We start from the raw sequence: 25,831 nt of genomic DNA on the forward strand, positions 1-25,831 counted from the left end.
ATTGATGTTATGCTTTTCTGATAAAAAATAATTGATAAAAATGATATTTCAAATAAAATGCGAAAAAAAAAATTAAGAAGTTATTGCTGATTTTCTGAAAATCACACCTGTGCGAAAAGCGAGACCATCCGGTTTCAGCTTACAAACCGGAAGTGACGTACATGTAGCAACAGTGACCCGCCAGAAAGAAAAACATAGGAAGTCATACTATTCATCGGCATGGCGGAGGTAAACACAAAAGAAAATACACCAGGACCGCGTTATGGTAGACGATGTGTGGCGGATGGATGTTCAAATACGAACTCTGATGGTGTATCTTTACACAATTTTCCGACAAAAAGGCCCGATTTTCACCGACAATGGGTAGCATTCGTAAGGAGAAAACGGAAAGATTGGGAGCCAACACGATACTCTGTACTTTGCAGCGCTCACTTCGAGGACGACTGCTATCCCCTGAAATTTCGTCTGGGTATCCTGGAGTCAAGTGGACAGAAAAATAAAAAAAACATTAAATGAAGATGCAGTGCCTACAATATACCCGGCATCTCTGACGCCGATCACGCCCCAACAAAGTGGAAAACGTGCACCGTGTATCGAGATGTCTACACCAAAGCTACCTGTCAAAAGGCCAAGGTCGGCATTCGTCAAGCGTGACATCCAGCGAGTGAGTATTTACTGCCATTGTTTACATCTCGCGATGTATTTTGCACATCATGATCGGCAGTGTAAATTAATATTGCAGAATATATTGAGTGAAGGTTAAAATGTTTGATTATTTATAAATAATTTGATATAACTTTCTGCTCTAGAGGCTAAAGATACGAGTTTATTTTTATGTTAGTATACTTAGTATTACTGATATACATTTACCAGATGATGAGAGAATATGAAGAAGCCGAGCAATTAGAATTACTGGTAAACACACCAAGCACTTTAGAACCAATGGATCTGGAAGATACAGTGTCTGACCAGGTATGCATGGAGGTAAGGTTATAATGTTATTTTATCTGTGAAGGACTCAGAATGGCATTTGCATTAAATTAATCATAATCTCAATTTTTATTGGTATTAAGAATATCTTTAAATGTTTCATAATTATTATACTGAAGGTATATTGGTAGGTAGAGTATTACACTTCAGATCATTCTGACACATTCTGATTTTTTTTGTTTTGTTTTTGTTTTTCATTTTATCAACATTAGAAAAAAGTGTGTAATGATTCTTATCTATTCATTGAGAGAATGTCATTGTAACATTGAGAAATTTATATATATATTCTGTTCCAGATTAATGTCACACCCGAGGAACCTAAAACTAAATCTGTAGCTTCTCAGAAGAGTCTTAGCCGTCCACCACAGAGGTCTCACTATACACAGACAAAATTAAAAGGAAAGGATAAAGGTAATTATATATAAGTAAAGACAGGGAACAAAATTTGCCTGTAATATTCAATTTTCAATTCAATTCTTTTATTATTATTTATAACTGATTATTGTATTTATCCTGGAGTACATGTGTGTGAAATTTTATTGAATTTATATATATATATATATATATATATATAAATGGACGATCTGCTTGTCTGTACTGTCGCTATTACAACTTGACCAATGACCATATTCATGTATATATGAATACGAGATAGAAAAACAAATGACAAATGAAGACAATCTTATGACTCATTCCCTCGTTCCCTCACCGAGCCTCAAACTCACCATCTACAATCTATGGCACCTATTTGCCTAGCCAGATATATCTACAGCTTATACCACTGCACCAAATCCTTGTCTTTATATATAAAATATACAATTCTGTAACTTGTGTTAATGTGAAATGTTTCTTTTTGAAGAATGTCAGGTGAGCGGTCCAAAGACTAGGGAAATTGGGGTAATGTGTGACATCATCCCTAGCCCACAGAGACAGCTGCCTAGGACCACATGTACAGTACCCTTACCTGACCCAAGTCCAGCCACCAGTGATCCAGGATCTATTTTCTCAGAGAATTCTGGTAGTGACAAAGATTATGAAATGGAAAGTGACTACTCAACAGACAGTGAAGGAGAGGATGACAGGTAAAGCTTAGTTCTCAATTCATTATGATGTACATGTATATTTATTGGAATTCATCAGTTTAAAGTATTATTTCATTCTCTCTCTCTTTACGATTAACCAGTATTTGGGAATAATTCAATTTTGCTTGTTACGAGCATTTTCATTGGATTAAAAATTTACTTTATCAGCCCATAAAGAAAAAATTGGCGTCGCCATTTGTAACGTTGCTTCTGATTGGCTGAGATGACGGCGTAATGATTTCATTGACAAAAGAGTTACGAAATGAATTTTTAAAATTGAAGAGATTATCTTTAGTAAATTGAATTATAAGGATTAATTTGAATATATTTTTATGTTATGGAGATATAACACAAAAATCTGAGTGTACTCTCATCATAAACCGCTTCACGGTTTATTTAGAGTACACTCAGATTTTTGTGTTATATCTCCATAACATAAAAAATCTATTCAAGTTAATCCTTAAATAAGCATTCAAATCTGTTTTGAAGCAAAGTGTGATTTTCATTTCAACTTTCAACTTTAAATGAAATAGAAAATAAGAACATTATGTTTAATTTTTCACTAGTTACATGTCATACAATAAGTGATACTTTACTGGAAAGCTTATTAAATGAGTAGCAGTGTGACTTAATAATTAGTTATGATTTTTGTATACATAATTATTCAAGGAAGGAAAATTATTGGAACTCTTTAACAGGTGTCCTCTGTGTGCACAGATTACATATGGGCAAGTGGAAAACATCAGAGGATCCTGCATCAGTGTCCAACAAGACTGTGCATTTTGTCAATATAAACGTGTTTGGACAAGTCAGGGTATGGTTGGATCTGTGCCATCAGGAAATCTCGCCATATCCTGTGCACTTTTATACTCAGGATCTCTACCAACAAAAGCTCTTAGGTTTTTGGATTTCCTGGGAATGCCCAGTGTGTCCTACAGTACATTTATGTCACATCAAAAGTTCTATCTTCAACCTGTCATTTTGGACATCTGGACACATCAACAGGAGATTTATTTTGAGGAAACTAGAGCTTCTGGGAAATCTGTGTGTATAGGAGGAGATGGCCGAGCTGATACCCCAGGACATTCCGCCAAATATGGCAGCTATACAGTGATGGACCTTGATTGTGGCAAGGTGATTGATGTCCAGCTTGTCCAGGTATGACACTGTTGAAGCACAGGGAATTGGAAAACTCATAACAGTCTTTGATAATTATAATCAAAACCTTGATAAGAATCAAGCAGAAGCAGAAAAGTACTTGATCAACGGTCCAGGTCAATTTTTAAATTGTACATTTATAGCACATGCAGTGGCAGGTACGAAATTAATGATTTAATAATACCATATCAATTCTAAACTATTGACTGTTATTGACTGATACTTAAAATGATTTGAAAATGTTCAGATACAATATTTTCAAGGAAATCAAATAGTTATCTGTTTATGTTAATCTGGTACAGTATAACTTGTCTAAACCGGATGTGATCGGGACCAGTCTATTTGTTCGCTTTAATTATACAGGTGTACGGTTTATAGAGGATATAACCTTATCACAATATGTTCACATGGAAATCATCAGAAGAATTTTTTTTTTATTGCAGCACAAACATTTTTTCTCACATATGTACATGGTAGAACACAGAATTCCATACTACCTTGTCTTGGTTTCTGAGGTGTACATGTACGATCCATTTCTCTCAATGTGCTACATTCAAATGAACTCTCAGAAGTTATGTGTATGTTTTATTGTTAGAATTGACCATGAAAAGTATTCACAAATACAATGTACATGTAACAAAACCATCGAATGAAAAGTTGTCACTATCTAGCCCTTAGTATACCGGTACAGGTAAATCCCCTTAGGCGCCTCATGATCAATCCCATGTTGTGAAAACATTGTTGCCGGTTTGCCCAAGTTAATTTTACAAAGAAAGGTATACTGTAGTAACATTTCCTAGACAGTTCCGGTTTTCAGAGTATACAGGTTCCGGATTATGCAGGTTTTGGGTACTATAGTTAATTAAGAAATTTGCCGGGACCAAACAAATTAATCAATATAGACAAGTTTCCGGTTTATACAGGGTTCGGTTTAGACAAGTTTTACTGTAAATTTCAATATATATATATATATATATATATATATATATATATATATATATATATATTATGTCTCTTTTATTTATTCATTATTGCAGGTTATTGTACATTTGATTTGTTATTACAGAGCAACGAGGTGAAGAGTTCCTGTCATATGGAGAAAGAGGGTTTGGTCAGGGCTATACATAAGCTTCACCAGGAACATGTGGTGGTAGACACAATAGTAACCGACAGACATGTCCAGATTAAGAAATGGGTCAGGGAAACGATGGTCAACACACGGCATTGTTTTGATGTTTGGCATGTGGCAAAAGGTAACACCACTTTGGACTTAATTGTCATGGATCGAGCAATTTACTATTCTGAAGTAACAAGTACATGTGTCTTAAAATCACTATAAATTCACATTAAAAAAATGGGTGTCAGGGTTATGTAAAGCTTTGCACAGCTACATACATGTATACAGCATTAACCGACCCAAAAGTACATTTGTATTTCCTATTTTCTGTAATATTTTATTTATGCCTTGGTATTTCCAAAGCAGAATTTTGATAGGGATTTCCAATTATCTTTTACAGGTCTGAAGAAGAAACTTGTGGCCCTTGCTAAGGAGAAAGAGTGTGATGACCTGCACAGGTGGATTAAAAGCATTACAAACCATCTCTACTGGGTAGCATCATCAACACCTGATGGCAATGGTGACCTAATGTTGCAAAAATGGTCCAGTATTGGAAATCATATCCAAAATCTTCATGATGGTCATGGCTCTCTCTTTCCTGTCTGCACTCATGGACCCATTGATCCCTCTCGCAGAACAAAAAAATGGCTCAAACCTGGTACGTTTTTTTATGAAATACTTTAATTTTTTACTTTTTCTCAAAAGTATCAAATTGGAGAAAATTTGTGATTATGAAGCTCACGTTTGTTGTTTTTATAAATGTCACCATATTATTACAGTACTTACAAAATTCAAAATAAAATAAAATTTCAAAATAAAATCAATTTACTTCACAAACAAGTGTAGGCCCTATCATTTAGGATGTGATTGGTTTATATACCTGTCATGTAATGATGATATTATATGGTTGTCATATTGATTTACTCGATAAAATAATAATTAGAGGTTTCCATCCTGCAGGCACCAAAGTCTGTGAAAAACTTGGGATGATTTTGACATCACAATATTTGAAGAGGGACATCCCTATGCTATCCACTGGTCAGCAGACATCAAACCTTGAGTCTTACCACTCTGTCATTAATCATTTTGCTCCAAAAATGATTGGATTCTCATACCACGGAATGCAAAGCCGGTAAGTTTTATATAAATTTTATAGGGATAAAAACTTAATTTCACCTTCAGTAATAACCCAATAACATAATCAAAGTATTCTATAACATCAAGTTAATAAGATGAGACATGTATAATCAGGATCTTTGTATTAATTTCTATGTTTTCCTTTGTAGCCTGCTTCTGGCAGCATTACATTTCAATGAGAATGTGGCAAGGGCACAGGCCTCACTACCCAACGGTGACAAGGGATACAGCATCACCTTCCCCAAACTAAAAATGATGATTTCACTGTTAGACAAGTAAAAACGGAGTGTACATTCAGTAAGTCATTACAGCTAAGATAGTTATGATAAGCCCATAGCAGATCAGATAAATCTTTCCTGTAAGCTTGTTCAAGAAAAAGTATCATTATTCATCTCTTGTCATTTTGCTCATTGGTTTTTAATTTCTTTCCAGATTATGTGAATGAACTGATAAATGCTACACTTGAACGTGTCCAGAATGTCTCGATGCCTCACTGCGGCACCAATGGAGAAACACCACCACCTCTTTGTCAAAGATTTGTGCATCCTGAAGTCTGAGGCAGTTTCTCGTCTGATTTCACGTTTTTTCATTGAAAAAGGACATATACACTAAAGACATGCACCAGTAGTTTAAGTCAGCAGCTGATATACCGTATTCAACCCAATAAGCGCCCATGTCCCTATAAGCGCCCTTTCCCCTTTTTGAGGCCTCAATTTCAATTACCCAAGCATAATAAGGACCAATACTACATAAAACAGTATAGATTTGCAATAATTTTTACTTATTAGCACATTTTCATTTTTATCAATTTTCTAAGTGCCATGAGCACTTATTGGGTTTAATAGGGTAAGTGATTTAAAAACAATAAAATGAAAGTGACTTGATGTGATTTCTTTAATGTTCATGGAAACTAGACTATTACATTACAGTAACATATAATGGACATTTGTAATGCATAAGGATGTATGTATATACAATTATTGCACCGTCTTTTCACTAAGATTCACTAATCGAACTCGAACCCATGGTACTGTCCATCAGCTGCTGGGAAAGTGTTCCTGATGGAGGACACGGCACAAGCTGGAAGGATCACCCGGACATGACGACCAAGCCAACCCCAACACCATCGTACAAACTGTCTGTAGGCAATATATCTATTCCTCCTGAGGAAAAAAAAACCAGTCACATTTTAAATTTATTCACAGGATAAAGTTTCATTTACAAAGTAAATATGTATTTTATACTGAAATTGAAAAGAATGAATATATGATACCAGGTTATTTTAATAATTAAACAAGAGGCCCAGAGGGCCTGTATCGCTCACCTGGTTTGTAATGCCAAGTAATGTTCTGAATACAGGTTCATTGTTTCTTTTCTGAAGGAATTTTAATATTAACCTCTAAATCCCCTATTGGGCCCCACCCCTCCCGCCCCCAGGGGGTCAGAGCCAAAATTTATACAAGTTCTGTTCCCCTTCTTCCAATGATGTTTATGGCCAAATGTGGTCACAATCCAAACAAAACTCTAGGACAAGAAGTGATTTATAGGATTTACCTCTATTTCCCCTATTGGGCCCCACCCGTCCTGCCCCCAGGGGGGCCAGAGTCAAAATTTATACAAGTTCTGTTCCCCTTCCCCCAAGGATGTTTGTGGCCAAATTTGGTTACAATCCATGCAGAACTCTATGACTAGTAGCGATTTAAAGGATTTACCTCTATTTCCCCTATTGGGCCCCGCCCCTCCTGCCCCGGGGGGGTCAGAGCCAAAATTTATACAAGTTCTGTTCCCCTTCCCCAAAGGATGTTTGTGGCCAAATTTGGTTAAATTCCATTCAAAACTCTATGACAAGTAGTGATTTAAAGGATTTACCTCTATTTCCCCTATTGGGCCCCGCCCCTCCTGCCCCTGGGGGATCAGAGCCAAAATTTATACAAGTTCTGTTCCCCTTCCCCCAAGGATGTTTGTGGCCAAATTTGGTTACAATTCATGTAGAACTCTAGGACAAGTAGCGATTTAAAGGATTTACCTCTATTTCCCCTATTGGGCCCCGCCCCTCCTGCCCCCGGGGGGTCAGAGCCAAAATTTATACAAGTTCTGTTCCCCTTCCCCCAAGGATGTTTGTGGCCAAATTTGGTTACATTCCATTCAGAACTCTATGACTAGTAGCGATTTAAAGGATTTACCTCTATTTCCCCTATTGGGCCCCGCCCCTCCTGCCCCCAGAGGACCAGAGTCAAAATTTATACAAGTTCTGTTCCCCTTCCCCCAAGGATGTTTGTGGCCAAATTTGGTTACAATTCATGTAGAACTCTATGACTAGTAGCGATTTAAAGGATTTACCTCTATTTCCCCTATTGGGCCCCGCCCCTCCTGCCCCCGGAAGACCAGAGCCAAAATTTATACAAGTTCTGTTCCCCTTCCCCAAAGGATGTTTGTGGCCAAATTTAGTTACATTCCATTCAGAGCTCTATGACAAGTAGCGATTTAAAGGATTTACCTCTATTACCCCTATTGGGCCCCGCCCCTCCTGCCCCCGGGGGGTCAGAGCCAAAATTTATACAAGTTCTGTTCCCCTTCCCCCAAGGATGTTTGTGGCTAATTTTGGTTACAACCCATGCAGAACTCTAGGACAAGTAGCGATTTAAAGGATTTACCTCTATTACCCCTATTGGGCCCCGCCCCTCCTGCCCCTGGGGGACCAGAGCCAAAATTTATACAAGTTCTGTTCCCCCTCCCCCAAGGATGTTTGTGGTCAAATTTGGTTACAATCCATGCAGAACTCTAGGACAAGTAGCGATTTATAGGATTTACCTCTATTTCCCCCTATTGGGCCCCGCCCCCCTGCCCCCGGAGGACCAGAGTCAAAATTTATACAAGTTCTGTTCCCCTTCCCCCAAGGATGTTCCTTCCCACCTTCGGGCCAGGTGAGCTAAAAATGTAAATAAATTGTATACATACTTGTTTTGATCTTCTGGCAATGGACCATGGTATTGTCGGAAAGTGAGGTATGCTGTCTCCAGTACATACTCATTTAGACAGACTGCATCAAAACCAGAATGAGCTGTAATGCATCCTTCAGAAAGTTTGTTCTGCACCTGATCCATTTCTTTGCAACATAGGCTTTCCTTCTCAGTGGGCATTGCTGGGCAGTGTCCACATCTACACCTAATTATGAAAAAGGATACTGTATCAATAAATAACCTTAGATTTAATTGTTAGTCTAGTTCACAAACATTTGTAATCAAAAAGCTGCATTGATACTATAATGAAAATAGTGAATTAGAATAATTACTTCTTCAGAGTTTCTACTGCTTGCATGACAAGAGGAAGTCCTAATTATTGTTATATTGAAAATATTTGCAAAATGAAATGCAGATTTGTAAGTAAGGCCAAACAAAAGTTTGTTTAGTGTTTCCCGCCCGGCCCTCATTTTACCCGACCTTAATTTTTTTTCCACCTTTATACAAAAAAAAAAAAAGAAAAAAAGTTGTGCTTTCAATCTCCGACTTCGGTTCCAAAAACAAACAAACCTACCGACCCTATTTTTGTTTGCCAATGTAATCCTAAACAGACATATTTTTTTGGCCTTACTTCAAATCTAGTGCTAGTTGTCTTTTACAACACTTTGAATTGACAATATGATATATAATCAGCCATGATTGAGATATTTTGCTAATAAATATTGCTCAAATATAGACATGTGTGGGTTTGTTTTGCTTCCTTTACACCACTAAAGGGAATATACATTTGGTTTATGCACAATAAACAGACATGGGGACATTTATTCGAAATGTAATTAAAATAATTAATGACTTCATTAAAATTTCTTTATTAATCACTCAGTATGTAATTACCTTGTTGTCAATAATTATCTTTCCATAAGTAATTGAAATTACAAGATTTTGAAGTTATAGATAAAACAAGAAAACTGAAATTATTTTATAAACAAAATAATTAGAATGGTTTTGCTTGGTAATAAATTTGATATCAAAATAGAACACTCAAATTCTTCCTTAGATGAATTTCATTGTGAGGAGTAAAAGTGTTGCAATGTTGACAGATTGCACAACGATAAGTTTTTGTTATGCAAAATCATAAAGAATAGTCATTATAAACATCAAAGTGATTTTCCATCCCGACATGATGATTGACTGCCCAATGATAATAGACCTGGGTTTAATATAGGTGTGAACTTCTGTTCACACTATTGTACATGACATGGACATCAAAGCAACTAAATAAACTTCCATTGGGTTTTTTGTTTGTATAAATTTGATTTATCCGGATACCAACACGTAAGCTGTTCGAGTGCCCAGGGGCACCCTGGTGAAAATTTACCATAGCCTTCATGTAGGGGATACAAGATAAACAGATTGTTTTCATAACCGCCCAAACTTCATTGACACTCTTTGACTGGTTCATAGCGTAACTTTATTAATTCAACATTGAATGTTATATTTGTTATACTAAATAAGGGAATTTTAATCAGGATTTACACCCCTGTTGATTTCTTATATTATTAAAAGAGTACCACTGAATGTTGGTAAAGGTACTGTAAAGTAGACTATATACATGTATTTGTTTGAAAGCGATTGGGACGACCACTTGCCTCTTACATGTCAAATAGCTATGATCAGATCGATATTGCCGACATCAGACGTAAAGTGCAGTGAAAAAACGAAGAAGATATAATGGCAGCCTATAAAAATCCCAGTAGTTGTAAGTTTGTAACACACTCGTAAGCGTATATCTTTACTTACCATTCGGTGTTTCCAACTCGTAATGCACGGACCTCGAGATCGCCTTCCGAATTCCCTTCATCGGAGCTTGGATCTGCCTCTGGTTCAAAACATATACGGTTGTATAGATCCATCGTAATGTGTGTCCTCCATATCGAAATCCGAAGAGCCATCAGACATATGTAGATCTATAGAATCATCGTCACTCATAACCGGTAATCCAATAATATTAGATCTCGATATTGAGAAAATTCTGATTTGCAATATCGAGATCTAATGCCCGAACCCTATACGAGTCTTCGCAAGTTCCGCCCTCGAATTAGAGCGGAACTCTGACGCTTAATTACCAAGTGAAAAACTCACCAGAATGTCAAAAAACATGTATAGCGTGAATCAGTAGTTATCCATGAACACATCCTGGTATAAGAATATGTATGACATAACATTAATCCAAGGAATAATCACACATTTAAGAGCTGACCCATAGCAATGCTGTATAATCTAGGTTAATTCCTATTCAAATTTTCGTCACTTCCGGTTTATCAAATTATAGTACGGTGTATAAAATGGAAAAGATAATATTAACAGTGGTAACCAAGGTTGTTTATATGCACGGAAACAAGTATTTTTTATTAGTTCTGATTGATTCTGGAAATATTTAAATAAATTAATGCATTTTAGTCGAAATACCACAAAATATTTCATAGATAATGATACTTTTACTTTCCGTCACCATTCCGTAATTTGTAACAACCGAGTAAAAATGGCGACCAGGTAGACTTACAAATAGTGGTGGGGGTATAGAAATGTCTAAATTCGGTATAACAGTGCAATAGTGATGTTTTGAATTTTGGATTTAACATGATTTGGGATAATTCTTTCAGGATATAAAAGGTTAGTGTAAACACAACTTGAAATTTAGAATTTATATCGAGCCCATTTCTGCGCCGTCTGAATCCTGCCTCGATTGTTAGAGGTTAGACACGACGTAATGATCAAAAGTGTCTCGTCGTGCTATACCTCTAACATTGTTGGAGTATCATAACCGGGAGAGAGAGTCTATCGTTACCGTTCGCCATCTTAGAATTTGTTGTGTTCCTGCCGTGACGTCATCAATACAAGTGCACAACTTTCCCAGTGCGCGGTACGCTTGATTAGGTTATCGATGGACAGGTAAAAAAAGCCGATTTCAACCTGCTGTAACATTGTAACCGCTCGACCGATTTTCATGCAGTTTTCGACATAATAATCAGACAGACGCAAACATTGTGAAGATTTTGAAAACAAATTGCACTGGAGTTACACTTTAACAATGAAGGCTCATTTCGCTGTTTTGCCGCGTGGCGTAGCGATAGTCAACTAATACATGTATAACAACGGAACGGTATTTAGGACAACACCGGGAAACATAGACGAGCCGCGTTATGGAAATTGATATTAGTATAGGCCCACTACCTTTCCGAAACGACTTTTGATTTTTTTAAATGGTAATATAAGACAACATAGCTAATTTTGTAGACTCGTAAAAGATACAAGTTAAACGTTGATACTACATTTATCAACGCCTTCTGAACAATTTAATAATAAAATATTAAGTTAATCAAATGTAAATATTCATAACGCGGGTCGTATTGTGTTTCCGCCCGTTAAGTGATTATGACTGAGCCAGACGGCAAAACAGCGAAATGAATTTATTCTCTATTAACATAAATTATACCGGGAAAATTGCATTTGTTTGTTGTTGTAACATTCATCTCAGGACGCCGATATGAATTTTCTTATGTTACAGGTTTTTAAAACCTGTATGTATTGTTTCGGAAATGTACTGGGCCTTTAACATCTCACCCTTTTGTAACATTCAACGATAAGTTAATATCTTGTTTGGATTCAAAGTTAAATTTTAAAAATTGAATGTCGATTCGATTTAAAATATGCACCTTACTGTACAACTGAATTTTCGGGGTGGAAACGGGTATCTAATGGGTTTTCCCATCCTCGATATTGTAGGAGGTTAACTTTACTATTGCCGTATAAACCATGAACGTTTTCACAGTATAATGCAATAGATAGTGATAATAGGGTTTTTCCAGAAGAGATGCACTATACGTATTGATCGAACAAGCTTTCGATAAACCAACATTAACACGATGACCTCCAATGAAACAATCACTATAAGGATGTCGCTGATTTGATCTATCGTGACAGGAATAACTACCGGTCGTTCCATGCCACAAAGACGCTCCGGTAACACGCACAGTTCCTATGACTTGGTATCTGAGAAAGGTTAAATCTAAATATTGAAGCGATAGAATTCGTTATTATCTGGGTCCTTCAGTCACATACAATTGCCAAATCACAATATTACCATGTTTAAAAATGGTTTGCGCACGTCATATTTTGATTTTATCTATATGTTCGCAGCACTTTTAATTTGATTCTACAACATTGTATGTATGGCTATATTTCGTCGCTTTGCCTATTTTGGTGACATTATTTGTTTAGACATTTAATTATCGAATGACGTATGGTCATTTATAACTGTAACACGTATGGGTTATAGATATTTGAAAAAGTTTGACTTCGAACGACGTTTGTTACGATATTGAATATGTACACGTGTTGCTGCATTCGGGGTCAATTTTCAACGGGGGGCCATTTTCAACGTTACATTGGCCATGTAACACTACCCAATTTCAGAAAAGATATGATTTTCATCAAATTTTATCAGAAGTGACAATGGGAATTTATCTTTAATTTGGTATATGATACAACATATAAGATGCCGTATAAATGTCACTGGGTATCCTGTGGAATCGGGAACCGTCGTCACTTTCCGTAAATGGTGACGTTACGCGGTACGTCATGAAACGGCGTCAAATATGCTCATCTTAGCTACCTTCACTGGTCATTCATCTATATAAAGCTCAGGACCTGACATGCGTGTGTAATTTAACACATATCTTGGCTCAGATACTCGTGCCGCGTTTTTGCAGATAACAATGTCAAACTGAAAATAAACACTGCACTGACTAGGTTTCAATGAAGTGAGACATGAATGTATTGTCAGCTTGGTTAAACACGACTGTCCTCGAATTTCTCATAAACGATTTTTGAAATACAACTATACTTAATTTTTCTCAATTTAATACTTTTAAATTGCATTGTCAGCTTTAAGAATTACAAGAGCCACAATGCATGCTTTAATTCTACGACGTCAAATAAAAGCATAAAAGAATTTTGCAATATTTTCAAATTCATGATATTCACGTTTATTCTGCAGTAAAAAGACAATTTAATGGATTGCAATAAAATGACCTCTTAATGGATGTTTCCATATCCTCTATGAACAAAATTGAGAATTAGTAAATTGTTAAAGATACTCCATTGGCGACAGAACAAAAATAGTCCTCATTATTTGAAATATAACTGATGTATAATCGTGTTTATATGTGTCTAATTAACAGAAAATTGCATAAAAAACACTTGATTTTGCTTTAGGTGCATGCGCAATCATTACTTAATTCCATATAGGGCATAGAATCATGGATTTTTTTTCGGGATGCAATTAATAATTTTTTAAATATTTTAATCATGAATTAAAAAAAATAGTGGTAATGGTGTAAAGTGAGTAACTTTTGTAACTGAAGAAAAACACTAATTTTTCTGCTCCTGTTTTTGAAAGAGAAAAAAACTTCCTTTTGTCCGCGGTGGAGCATCTTTAATGAATAGGACATTGTATGTACACGGTCAAATGAAACGGAAGCAAAAATCCAGTCTATAATTGTATATCGCTTTTTACAATTTTATAATTAATACGAAGGGTTGTCCGTGGGTTTGATTAATCAATTTTTACAGCATTCCTTATAAACAAAAATCATGTTTTAATATATAACTGATGAAAAACCAACTGGTTAAATCTCTTGAGCGTAAAGTTTTATTTTTATGATTTTAAATTTAAAAAGTCATCATGTGAAATAAACATTTATAAATGTTTTATCAGTCATTCTGATTGAAAGATGCTCCACCGCCGAAAGACATTCAATGCTTCATACAAAAAGTTATGATGACTTATATTTAACATTTTACGACATAAATTGTTTGTATTTAATTTCAACAAGCTATCAATGCATTACAACGAAAATACCACTTATGATTTTATACTTAATATAATGTACACGTTAAAAAATAATATTCAATATCAATTGTTTAAATATAAAAAAAAAACTTTGCAGTGACGTTAGATATAATAGAGATGTGTCGTGTAATGGTTCTGAACATGCGATTCATCATTTAAATAAAACATCAATTAAAACAATCCGACAATGGCTTACGTTTGCTGAAATCAGCGAAACCTCAACACGAGACTTTTATCTTGTGTCCTTGACAGCAGTCGTGAGGTAATGGCTCTTGTTTGGTTTTATTTGGCATTCATAAGTAGCCAGTTGTTACGTAATACACATCCATGCATGACGAGACAGTTATTAGCTTACCTTTTTATTTTCAAACAGTTGGGCTTCACAAAATCACCTGCAGGCATTTTATTGGGGGAGGAGAAATAGGTTCCCATGTACCCCTATGGCAGTTTTTTGAAACATGTTTTTAAGGACCGTTATGATGTCTAGTTTAATTTTATGCTTGTTGCCATTGACAACTAATGTCTAATGGGGGTCATATGGCGGCCATCTTGGATTTCAGTTATCAAACATGGCCAAAATGACACATTTGCATATACGCGCATAGATAGAGAACTAGACAACATTCAGAGGCAAATAAACACAATTTTAATATGACTGAAATATGCTGAATACGATAAAATCATAATAATGCCGTTACGTCTTCTCATTTTTGTGAATTGGCGGGAAAACAATGAAATTTTCAGCTTTTTTCCCTAAAAAATCGATAAATGTCATAATTTTCATCACAAGTAAAAGAATTAAAGAACAAAACATCTTGTAACAGTCATTTCGAAATGCATTAACCCTTGTGAAAACGCGCGTGTACAATAAAATTAATTAATTTTTACAGCATTCCTTATAAACAAAAATCATGATACTTTTAATATTTAAATGATGAAAAAACCAACTGGTTAAATCTCTATAGCGTAAAGTTTTAATTTTGTGATTTTAAATTTAAAAAGTCATCATGTGAAATAAACATTTATAAATATTTTATGAGTCATTCTGATTGAAAGATGCTCCACCGCCGAAAGAGTATAAACAATACCCATTGTTTAAAAAATAACTGATGTATAATTGTGTTTATAAGTGTCTAATTGACACAAAAATGCATTTGAAATAATCAATTTTGCTTTCGGTAAGCGCAAATCAGTACTTCATTCCATATAGGGCATAGCGCCATGGAATTGTTTCGGGACACAATTTAATATTTTAAATGTTTTAATTAAATAGGAAGCTCAAACTTTTCACTGGTGGTAATTGTGTAAAGTAAATAAGTTTTGAAACTGATGAAAATAATAATTCATCTGGTCCTGTTTTTGATAGAGAAAAATACCACTTGTGGGCGGAGGGACAGCTTTAAATATTACAAGACTATTCGTATGTGGATATGAAGGATAGGCATATTCTTTGAGTCTTACCAACAGTATAAGCAATGTAAGCGTGCCTTCGTAAAGGCACTCTCGGCCGCTCGACACCAATACGAGCAGGACCAGCTGGATGAACTCCAAAAATCAGCTGAAGTTGATAGCGGAACTTTTTACAAGCGGTCCGGGCGAGAAAAATAAAATGTCATGAATCCTCAGAGTTGCGAATTAATGGCGCAATTTCACGTGACGTGGATGCAAATCGCTTGTTCTGGACGGGGCATTACATTAAGCTTGCTCGGGTATCTGAAAACGATCACTATGATGCCGAACATAAGCTAGAAACTGACTCTAAAATCAGTACGTTGCATATAGTAACAGTTATTTTAACCCCGACAAAGTATGTATGAAGCGCATAACCGAACAAGAGGTGTCAAATGCCTTGAAAGACATGAAAAATGGAAAGGCAAGTGGGCATGACTACCTCGTAGCAGAACATATTAGATATGGGGAGGAACATCTTTTGAAGGCAATTACATGTCTTTATAACGCCATTATTGACATTGAAGACTATCCTGTGAGCTTCAAGCATGGTATCGTTATTTCACTATTCAAAGGGGGAAAAAAGGACAGATTGGATATGAACAATTACAGGGACATAACCCTTACCCCGGTCCTACAAAAACTATTTGAAAAAGTACTCTACCAAAGAATAGCGAAAGTTTGTTCCGAGATAAGCTTTCCTCATCGCCTTCAGCAAGGGTTTAGAGAAGACTGTGGTAGTATTGTTGCTGCCTTCACGGTAAGGGAAGCTGTAAGTCATCATCTTGAACGCAACTCGAAAGTGTACGCGGCGTTTTTAGATAACGCGAAAGCCTTCAATAATGTCTGGATAAATGGTCTTCTTACTAAACTCTATAATCTTGGGTTTAATGGTAAGATATGGCGGATCATAGCGAACTCTTTTAAGGGTGTTACATCATGCGTACTGCATGAAGGCAGAACCGGAAGTCCATATCCTGTCGAGCAAGGCGTGGGTCAAGGTCGGACATTATCCGCATGGTTTTTTCTAGTCATGATCAACGACCTTATTCTAGAGCTTGACTCGTGTCCGTTTGGACTCACTATTCATAATCTACACATACCAGCAATATTTCTAGTGGGTGACACTTTATATAATTACTTATGGACTGTTCCATTGGAAACTTGCAGTGTCTCCTAGACTTAGTGTACAGCTTCTCGCAAAAATGGCGTCTTAATTATAACCCCGGGAAAAGTTATCTAATACAGTTTCAAAGGGGCCACACAAAGCGCGTTTCAAGAACTCAATGTGCACTCGGAGGGCAACCTATTCCGTGGGTCACAACCAAGGAATACGCCGGTATAGTCTTGACTCAGAATTTGCATTGCGATGAGAGCATAAAAAAGCTTGTCAGAATGGGAGACAATCACTGAATTCATTGATAAGCGTTGGTGTTCACGGTGGCGGCATGAATCCGTTGATAAGCTGCAAGCTTATCAAAAGTATAGTCCAATCGCGTGTGTTGTATGGATCAGAATTGTGGGCTAACCCTATGCAATACTCTCAGCAGGAACTCTGCGTCGTTCAACGATATGCTGCCCGGAGATGCCAAGGCTTCGAACAAACTTCACCTACACTTGTAACAACTCGCGCTATTGGACTACTTGACATTGCTGGCGAGGTTGATAAAAGGAAGATGGTGTTTTTGAACAAACTATGTGCTGCAAGTAGTAAATACGTGTTGAAAACTCTTCATTATTCGTGTTTGTGCTTTTATATTCGGAAACAAGATGCTCCTCGCGGAAAGCTTTATTCAAGATATATTTGCAACCGCACACAGGCTTAACGTAGCATCAGCTCTGTTTGACTTTGTATACGATGGTTTTTGTCCCACTCGCAACTCCTGGCGAAACTTTACCACGAGAATTGTAGAAGAGTTCTACTTCAATAAATGGGAGGACGATATGGATAATTCGATTGTGCTCAAAACCTACGCCAGCATCCACTCTGTCTGTGGTCCTAATCCACTCTGGATACTGAGTCTTGTTTATCCTAACCACACATGGAAAATGGGCGAGTTAATCAAACTCTCGTATCGGTACGAACGTAGTATTGTAGTATGTAGACTATGTGGGAAGAATTCTGACAATATTACTACGCACTTTCTTATCCAGTGCCCGGCACTGTTCTGTAGTCGCGATAAAATATTAGACTTTCTTGTAAACTTCCTAGAAGTTACAGAATATGTAACATTCGACCACCTTTCAGAGGAAAAGCAATGCCAATTTCTACTGGGAAGCCAGGTGGATATTCCTCTTGATCATGATAGATGGGAAATGATGATGATAAACATTGCTGACCTACTTCCATCACTAATTGTACATATGAACACTTTACTTTGAAAATGTGATTTTGAAATTCTAAACTGAATATCGATTTGTTTTAATTAAAATGTAAAATAGGTATGAAATCTCTGAAAAGAGGAAATAAAAAAAATCTATCTATCTATTCTACGCGAGGGTTAACAATATTCTTTGATCCTGAGGGTAGAATATCCCAGTCCTTCATATCCCAACATGAAAGAGTAATTTCTCTCACACATAAATGTTTTATTAATGCAATTTTACTTCTATTGATATCTACCATTTTGAAAGAAATTCGAAAAAAATCGCGACTGCAAGTCAATTCTCCTCACATGAAAACTGAGTGATATTTTCTACGCAAATCCAGTTGTTTGTATATTTTAAAGAAAACTCAGCCTTGTTTCTAAAATCAAAAAAAAATATAAGAAATTAGTTATTTTGTCAACGCTGTGACATCACGAGAATGTATTGATTGGCTAGCCATGCAATACAGCCTCCAGAACAGATATCCTAATCTTATCTCCAATTTTAAGAAGAAGTCAACACACATCTTCATATCTGAAGGCTTTAAATTATACATAGCTGACATGTTTAAATTCCATGGAATCGACATTATAGATCTTGCTGCTCCTTTTCCAAATGTCAAAATTCACATTGTACTGTTTAGATAATCGTCCATGTATCATCGAGTCCGCTTTACAAGTAGGATGGCGAAACCGAAACGACATAATACACTTTTCCGTGAATTCATTTCTCCTTTATATTTGCAGAAAATTGCAATTAATCAATAACTGGTCTAATGGAAGAATTATCTGGCATACTCTGATCTATATCACAAATTCCGTTCATGGCAAGTTTAAACAAGATACATTTGTTTAAAGAATTCGATCACTCAGGTGTGATCAAGGGTTGAACTGCGCCCTGAATGACAAATATGGACATTCGTGAATTCTTCTTAACCAATCAGAAATTACCTTTAACGGGCAGCTGTGGCTATATATGAAATTACGTATTCAGCATGTCATTTTCTATAGCGTCACCCTCACATAGACACAGGTTAAGTTAGATTCCAACGAGAATTATCAACCGCTACAATTCATCATGGGCTGCACTGAAGCGTCTGTTTTTCTAAAAATCGCTCTCGTCATCTTCCCTATTGCTTTGATTCTTCAAATTGTCGGATTGGCGACACCAAATTGGAGTTCTGTCAGTGCCACGATTAGCGGTCAGACCATCACTCAGTCAAATGGACTTTGGGCGGTATGCGCTTCTTCAAACGGAGAAAAACAATGCCAAAACTATGACATAGGTATGTAAAGTATTTATCTCTACTTTAAAACATGATTTATTATAAAAAAGAAATATTAAAACACTTCTTAAAGCACAGTTGATATGCTATCATCTTATCAAATAAGAAAATGGATTATGATTTTTATTGTTTTTGTTTTTCAAGTTGAAGATTGGGTTGTGGCCTGCCGTGCGTTCGCCATTATCGGCATGGCAACTGTTGCTGCTGCCGCCATCTTGGAAGTCCTCTGTACAGTTGCCTTGTCTAAATCTTCCCATAAGATAGCCTATATTCTGGATGTGATCATTGCTTTCCTCGGAGGTAAGTAAACAATACAACAAAATAATAGATTTCCACAGAAATATAAAAATGACATGAACTTGATATTTTCATAAATGCAAATATCTTGAAATGTAAATCATTTATGAAAAATAATGATGATGAATATGGATTCACATCCTCTATACTCAAAGAAAAAAACTACAATCATAATGATTGAGAACACGTGTGATAGATTTCACATCCGTTATTAACATGTGCATACCTGTTTCAAGTCTAGTGTAGAGACGGGTAGTTACAGAGAAAACGAGAAAACGAAACTAAAATACAGTTACTTAGAAACGGGACTCGGGAGTCTATGACATTTTATCACCTCTCTCTCTCACACACACAATAATCGAAATTCCTCGCCCACTTCTTCGAACATAGGCTCGGACCTAACTGTATGAATACACATGAAAATGATGTATTTTGTTATCTGCCGGACATCGGCCAAAATACTGCTAGCCGTAGGACTATATCACAAAAGGTTACCTCCCTTTTGAAACATACAGCGCTATTTTCTGTCTGCTTTATAGCTCTATGTATCACAACGAAGAACTGAAACAAGCTCTCTGATTTATATTATCTAAAGAGTTTTACAAGACGCGTGTTTCATACATGTATTTATTAGAATGAACATAAATGCTCGAGCAAATATCATCAGATGAAATTATTTTCTTCGGTGATTTTGTTTTAGAAAAAATAATCCAATGGTCAGCTTTAATTATAATTGTTTGAATAATGTCTAGAAATTGTTCCTCAGTTCTTACGTTATAAAGCCATTAAAGAAGTTACAAAGCTGACCCATGATATTTTTTTCTATCAAAAACAGCAGACAATTCAGTATTTATTTAGTTTCAAATGTTATTTACTTAACACCATTTCCGCCATTGAAAAGTTTGAGCTTCTTATTTTACTTCAAGATAGAAATATCAAAAATAATTAATTGCGTTCCGAAAAAAGTCCATAGCACCATGTCCTATATGGAATAAAGTACTGATTGCGCATGCACCAAAAGCAAAATATACTATTTCACATAATTCAGGTTTTGTGTTTATTAGGCATACATTTACACACATCTGAGTAAATACCAGAGAATCGTTTATTCCCTGTCTGCGGTGGAGTATCTTAACACATGTTTATACCGAAATATCCATGTGTATTTGTGTGGTGACAGTTCCAAACACCAGATAAGATATATACAGTGTGCATGTCGTTGTGTCTATACAGTAGCTGTAAGTTTTTTGTTTATTTTTTATAGGAAACGATATAGGCGATAATCTAATTTGTTTACATGCTTCATCCGTGATTTCGGTCATCAGTTCAATCAAACATCAAATATCATTAAAAATGTGATTCCTCATATTTATAATAATCTTTATTCCTCAAACTAGAGATTTTGTTTGATTAGTTTAACGTCCTATTAACAGCCAGGGTCATTTAAGGACGTGCCAGGTTTGTTGGTGGAGGAAAGCCGGAGTACCCGGAGAAAAACCACCGACCAGCGTTCAGTACCTGGCAACTGCCCCAAATGGGATTCGAACTCGCGACCCAGAGGTGGAGGGCATGTTATGATATGTCGGTACATCTTAACCACTCGGCCACCGCGCCCCATCAAAATTTGAGATACTGAAAATGATATATAAATGCAATATATATAAACACATACATGACGATATACAATCCAGGAAATATTATCTTAATTATCACAATCTCCTCTTTTGATTTTACTTATCAGCCATTATAAGTATACCTGTACTTATACTGCTATCAATACATCATGTATATCGCTAATTACATCAGTTTTAATTTCGCCAATTTAAGAATAGATGAAGATAAAAAAAATACATATATTTTTAACGTTCACTTTTAACAAAATTGATGATGTCATTAAAACACATTTTTGTTCATTATCGCTGTCTTAAATAGCGATATGTATCGCATTCCTATCATTATAAAGTATCTTATATCAAAACTAGAAATATGACTCCATGTATACAATTACAATAATTTGAGCAGGACACGTGCACGTTGCAGAACGGACTTGCGTTAATAAACAACAGCATTAAAAACAAAACAAAAAACAAATAATAAAACCATGCCCCTCATTCAATAAAAAAGGCAGTCTTGCATGTAATGATGCACAAGGGCATTTGCATTTTAGGATTTTTGCAATAACTCGTCTTCTTTCCCAATGGTACTTCAATATTTGTAAACATTTTTTATATCGACATTACCACAGTACTACAAGAAATTTGAAGACATAACAACTATGGGACATCAGTTTCATAGTTGGGTTAAGTAATGGGGAAAAACTCTAGGCTTTAAGATATACTTTAGATACGAACTCTCCAAACTATCTACATGTATTTTCATTTTTAAGACCGATTCTAGAATATTCTGATTTTGTTAGAGACAACCTCCCAAATTATATATGCCAAAGTTTAGAAAATATACAATTGGAGGCAGCAAGAATAGTAACAGGTGCTACTAAATTATCAAGTATCAGTCTATTATATAAAGATTTACACTTGAAAATTATCAAAAAGGAGAGAAAATCATAAAATTTTGCAATTCCACAAAATGTATCACAGGAAAACGCCAGATTTTCTATAACGTCTAATTCCAAATAAGGTATCAGAAGGTCATTTGTATAGAAATTCAGATAATTTAAAGCCAAACTGCTACCAAACTGCAAAACACAGTTTTATGAAGAATCTTTTTGAAATTCTTCAATTAAGTTATGGAATGCATTAAAAGTAGATTTTCGTGAAAACCCGTCTATTGGCATTATTAAAAGCTTTTTGCAAAAAAAGTATCATTAACCTCTCCCCCCTTATATTTTAACTCAGTAAATAGATATCTTAGAAACTTAGAAGATAGTCCACTTTGTACCTGTGGTTCGGTCGCAACTACATGTAATCATATTTTTTTAATATCAAGTTCCGACAATTTGAAGAATCAAATTAAGTAAACGATATTGTTTATTGATAACGCTTTATAACAAATTTTAATAGAACTATGAATCCAGTTTTCGTATATTGTAATCACCGCATGTATGTTCATAGTATGTATTTATCTTTTATTCACCACTTGTCACTAGTTACATATATTTTTCTAATTTTTTTTTCTGCGATAAATTTTCGTTATAACATAGCTTGTAAAGGGTGTTTATAGTGCCAAAGTTTTAATTTGGCTTGATATTTTAGGGAAAGAAATTTATGTAAGCTCTAAGCTTGTTTTCCGATTCCGAAATGTGTTTATGTAATGTATGTATATGTATACATGTATGAATAAAATACTGTTTAAACTAACTCTAGGATACATAAGACCATTTTCTTTACCATTACTCCAATGGTAGATTTTTAAAAGAGATGTGCGATTCACTTGATCTCCCCCAATCAGCCAAGTTGTGATCAATTCATTTATGCTTAATTATTACTACCGATAGAAAAAATCAGTTCTACACATTAATATAAATCTAGTATTCTATTAAAGTAATTTGAAAAAAAAGATGAAACAGAAGATCATCCTTATTTGATCTTTATGCTTTCTACTAATTTATTTACTTACACTCGGCCTATCATACAATATTACTTTGAACTATATATACAACTTAAACGGTCGAAAAATGAATAAACAACAAAGTCGTGATATGTTTATTGAATTTGAATTAAAACGGACCTGTTTCCAGTGGGGCCTTTTAAACCAAGGCCTGCTGTTTGACTGTACACCGCCCAAAAGAGAGCGATTGTATCATTATCAAAAACAATGTACTTTATCAAATTCCTAGTTGTAATTTATAAATAAAATGAAAGGAACCATCATTTAAATCCCATGTACGGTAGATATAGATGCAGCCGAAGACGAAACACCTCTTATCGTCAACTGATTACGATGAAGCGTGCTACCATGGGCGCCGACATCTTTACCGAAAGTAGTCCAAAAGGGTTACTACTTACCTCCGAGTCTCGTTTCGTAGAAAATGACGAGGTGATCCGATTGACACACACACATACACACCCACTCACTCTTTTGTGGAAAGGATGTTTATATAAGATGTAATAGCTTGTTCTCAATTCATTTGTCTGTTATATACAATAAGATATGGTTAAACTGAATCACATCATCACTCTGTAATTTGATTTGCATCTTCTACTCTCTCAAAGTTCCTATCTGCTTTGTCATTTGGAAATATTGTGGCTGTTTCCAGTCGTTTAATTGAATCATAGGTACCTGGCTCGTTTTTTCAAAGATGATCTGTCTCATAAACATGTATATCATGTATTACACCATGTATTTTTTAATGAGCCAAGTACCTATGATTGAATGAGAAAATAAGTTTACTGACAAAAATTGTTAGCTGTGACGAAACAGTGGATGTAATTATTGATGAACATTATTATCTTTAATTTTTACTCCACTGTTTGTTTTTATAATAAGTTGAGTGATGACATCGGTAGCCTCCCTTATTCGATAATCATAATGCTTATATTTACATTTAACTTGTTATCCCCGTTATGAAAAGAAAATCGATAAACAATAAAACCAAACTTAAGTACATCTAAACAGACAAAAATTGATGGAACAGTCGATAAATTAGTGAGAAAATTTACATTATCCATTTCAAATATTTTTTCATTACAATATATTTTCATAATTAAAAAAAAATATAATAATTTTCTTCTGAAAAGTATCACACTAAAACTAATGAAACTAGTCTCTTCGTGACTTTTTGATGAAGGTATTGTACTACGCCAAAGCCTAACTGCCTATATGTACATGCAAATACTGGAAATTATCATACATTTTGTTTAGTAGTAACATAAAGCTAACCTGCAATGGCAATGTCTAATTAGATGAATATGTTTCTTTCAGCCGGTGCTGTTATACTGGCATGCATTATTTGGGCAGCAAAGATTTCGGACTCGGGGGCTTCGGCAGGCCTATCACTTGAGCTCAGCTATTCATTTGGGCTTTCAATCGCTGCCGGACTGTTGTCGGGAATAGGCGGAATCCTTGCCACCATTGATCTCTGCAAGTCTTCATAACCATGTTTCGGTCAGTTCACACTTCGGACGTTGGGTTGAGTGATTTTTCACTCTACACTTTGGAGAATTTTTCAATTGCATTTGAAAGGATTTTTTGTTTGAAGCCTGAAATAGACAATTTCACAAATCATGACTTTTAAGTTTCGTGATAAAATTGAGAGTAGATTTAGACAAATGCTAGAATCGTTAGTGTGCTATCCAAGTTATATCCATAACTTTAATTACACCCAAAGTGAAAGTACAAATATCATTTAAATCAGACATCAACCACACATCGACTAAACTGGTAGAAATACCTGACTTATATCGCCAACAGTAAGAAAATAATAAAATGATATCACATTGATGACTTATATGTTTTCATATATAATGATAAAGTTGTTTTTTATCTTTAGATTGATAAACCATGGAAGGTTGTGATGTTCAACAGATGACTGTTGACTTTAAACTATGAATGTCTTGTTAATAACATATGATTATCATTTCTTCTGCTGAACAAGTGCCTGTAGACTGTATTTTTTCCTTATATCCAATGCATTGCCTTTATTGATTTTATTTGTAAGTAAAAATAAGATTTGATGTCATTTTGTTTTAGTTTATTAAAAAGTGAAATATTTTAAAAGAAAGATTTTGTTCTGTTTTTTTTTTATTATTTATTATTAATTTTAATGAAGAACGATAAAATAACTGAATAATGATTTCTAACGTTCTGTGTGTTAATGACTAATATTAAACAATGTTCATTTTCTAGTTTTGATTTTTTATTCTCTATATTTTGAAACTCAGACGATGTAAACAAATGTCAAACGACTTATTTATTATAATAATATACATACTTAAACACCAAATATTGTTCAAATGGTGAATATCGTTTATGCTTTGTCGGCGGTGGAGCATCGTTAAATGGTGTTCATCCAATAAAACAAACCAAACTGAAATATTACATCAACTGATTGGGACAAAATTAAACTTATATAACAATATCACATAGATGAGTTGCAATTAAATACATAAAAGCAGA

General features: G+C 35.2%; 3 protein-coding genes across 3 annotated transcripts; 2 read left to right on the forward strand and 1 right to left on the reverse strand.

Moving 5' to 3' along the window:
* Positions 1-450: 450 nt before the first annotated feature.
* On the forward strand, positions 451-7,057 carry LOC138330096 (uncharacterized). Its single transcript, XM_069277471.1, has 10 exons — positions 451-664; positions 874-984; positions 1,287-1,401; positions 1,850-2,072; positions 2,771-3,230; positions 4,297-4,483; positions 4,748-5,005; positions 5,308-5,479; positions 5,634-5,781; positions 5,917-7,057. The coding sequence occupies exons 1-9, from the start codon at positions 599-601 to the stop codon at positions 5,761-5,763; spliced, it is 1,722 nt and encodes a 573-aa protein (XP_069133572.1). The 5' UTR covers positions 451-598; the 3' UTR covers positions 5,764-5,781; positions 5,917-7,057.
* LOC138330097 (uncharacterized) lies at positions 6,364-10,433 on the reverse strand. The gene is made up of 3 exons (XM_069277472.1): positions 10,245-10,433; positions 8,443-8,649; positions 6,364-6,647 (listed from the first exon to the last, which is right to left on the reverse strand). Exons 1-3 carry the CDS (start codon positions 10,394-10,396, stop codon positions 6,491-6,493), a joined length of 516 nt encoding a protein of 171 aa, XP_069133573.1. The 5' UTR covers positions 10,397-10,433; the 3' UTR covers positions 6,364-6,490.
* Positions 10,434-19,084: 8,651 nt separating this feature from the next.
* LOC138330098 (claudin-4-like) lies at positions 19,085-25,406 on the forward strand. Its single transcript, XM_069277473.1, has 3 exons — positions 19,085-19,459; positions 19,604-19,759; positions 24,638-25,406. Exons 1-3 carry the CDS (start codon positions 19,252-19,254, stop codon positions 24,808-24,810), a joined length of 537 nt encoding a protein of 178 aa, XP_069133574.1. The 5' UTR covers positions 19,085-19,251; the 3' UTR covers positions 24,811-25,406.
* Positions 25,407-25,831: the final 425 nt, after the last annotated feature.

The sequence above is a fragment of the Argopecten irradians genome, chromosome 8, assembly GCF_041381155.1.
Source record: "Argopecten irradians isolate NY chromosome 8, Ai_NY, whole genome shotgun sequence".
NCBI lineage: Eukaryota > Metazoa > Mollusca > Bivalvia > Pectinida > Pectinidae > Argopecten > Argopecten irradians.

What these genes read in the sequence shown, in the direction of transcription:
- LOC138330096 (XM_069277471.1), top strand. Translation starts at nt 599, where the DNA reads ATGTCTACACCAAAGCTACCTGTCAAAAGGCCAAGGTCGGCATTCGTC. An exon ending in AGTGAAGGAGAGGATGACAG is followed by an intron (nt 2,073 to 2,770) that starts GTAAAGCTTAGT and finishes ACTCTTTAACAG; the next exon opens with GTGTCCTCTGTGTGCACAGA. An exon ending in TTGATGTCCAGCTTGTCCAG is followed by an intron (nt 3,231 to 4,296) that starts GTATGACACTGT and finishes TTGTTATTACAG; the next exon opens with AGCAACGAGGTGAAGAGTTC.
- LOC138330097 (XM_069277472.1), bottom strand. Translation starts at nt 10,396, where the DNA reads ATGGCTCTTCGGATTTCGATATGGAGGACACACATTACGATGGATCTA. An exon ending in CGAGTTGGAAACACCGAATG is followed by an intron (nt 8,650 to 10,244) that starts GTAAGTAAAGAT and finishes TTTCATAATTAG; the next exon opens with GTGTAGATGTGGACACTGCC. An exon ending in TTGCCAGAAGATCAAAACAA is followed by an intron (nt 6,648 to 8,442) that starts GTATGTATACAA and finishes TTTTTTCCTCAG; the next exon opens with GAGGAATAGATATATTGCCT.
- LOC138330098 (XM_069277473.1), top strand. Translation starts at nt 19,252, where the DNA reads ATGGGCTGCACTGAAGCGTCTGTTTTTCTAAAAATCGCTCTCGTCATC. An exon ending in ATGCCAAAACTATGACATAG is followed by an intron (nt 19,460 to 19,603) that starts GTATGTAAAGTA and finishes TTGTTTTTCAAG; the next exon opens with TTGAAGATTGGGTTGTGGCC. An exon ending in GATCATTGCTTTCCTCGGAG is followed by an intron (nt 19,760 to 24,637) that starts GTAAGTAAACAA and finishes TGTTTCTTTCAG; the next exon opens with CCGGTGCTGTTATACTGGCA.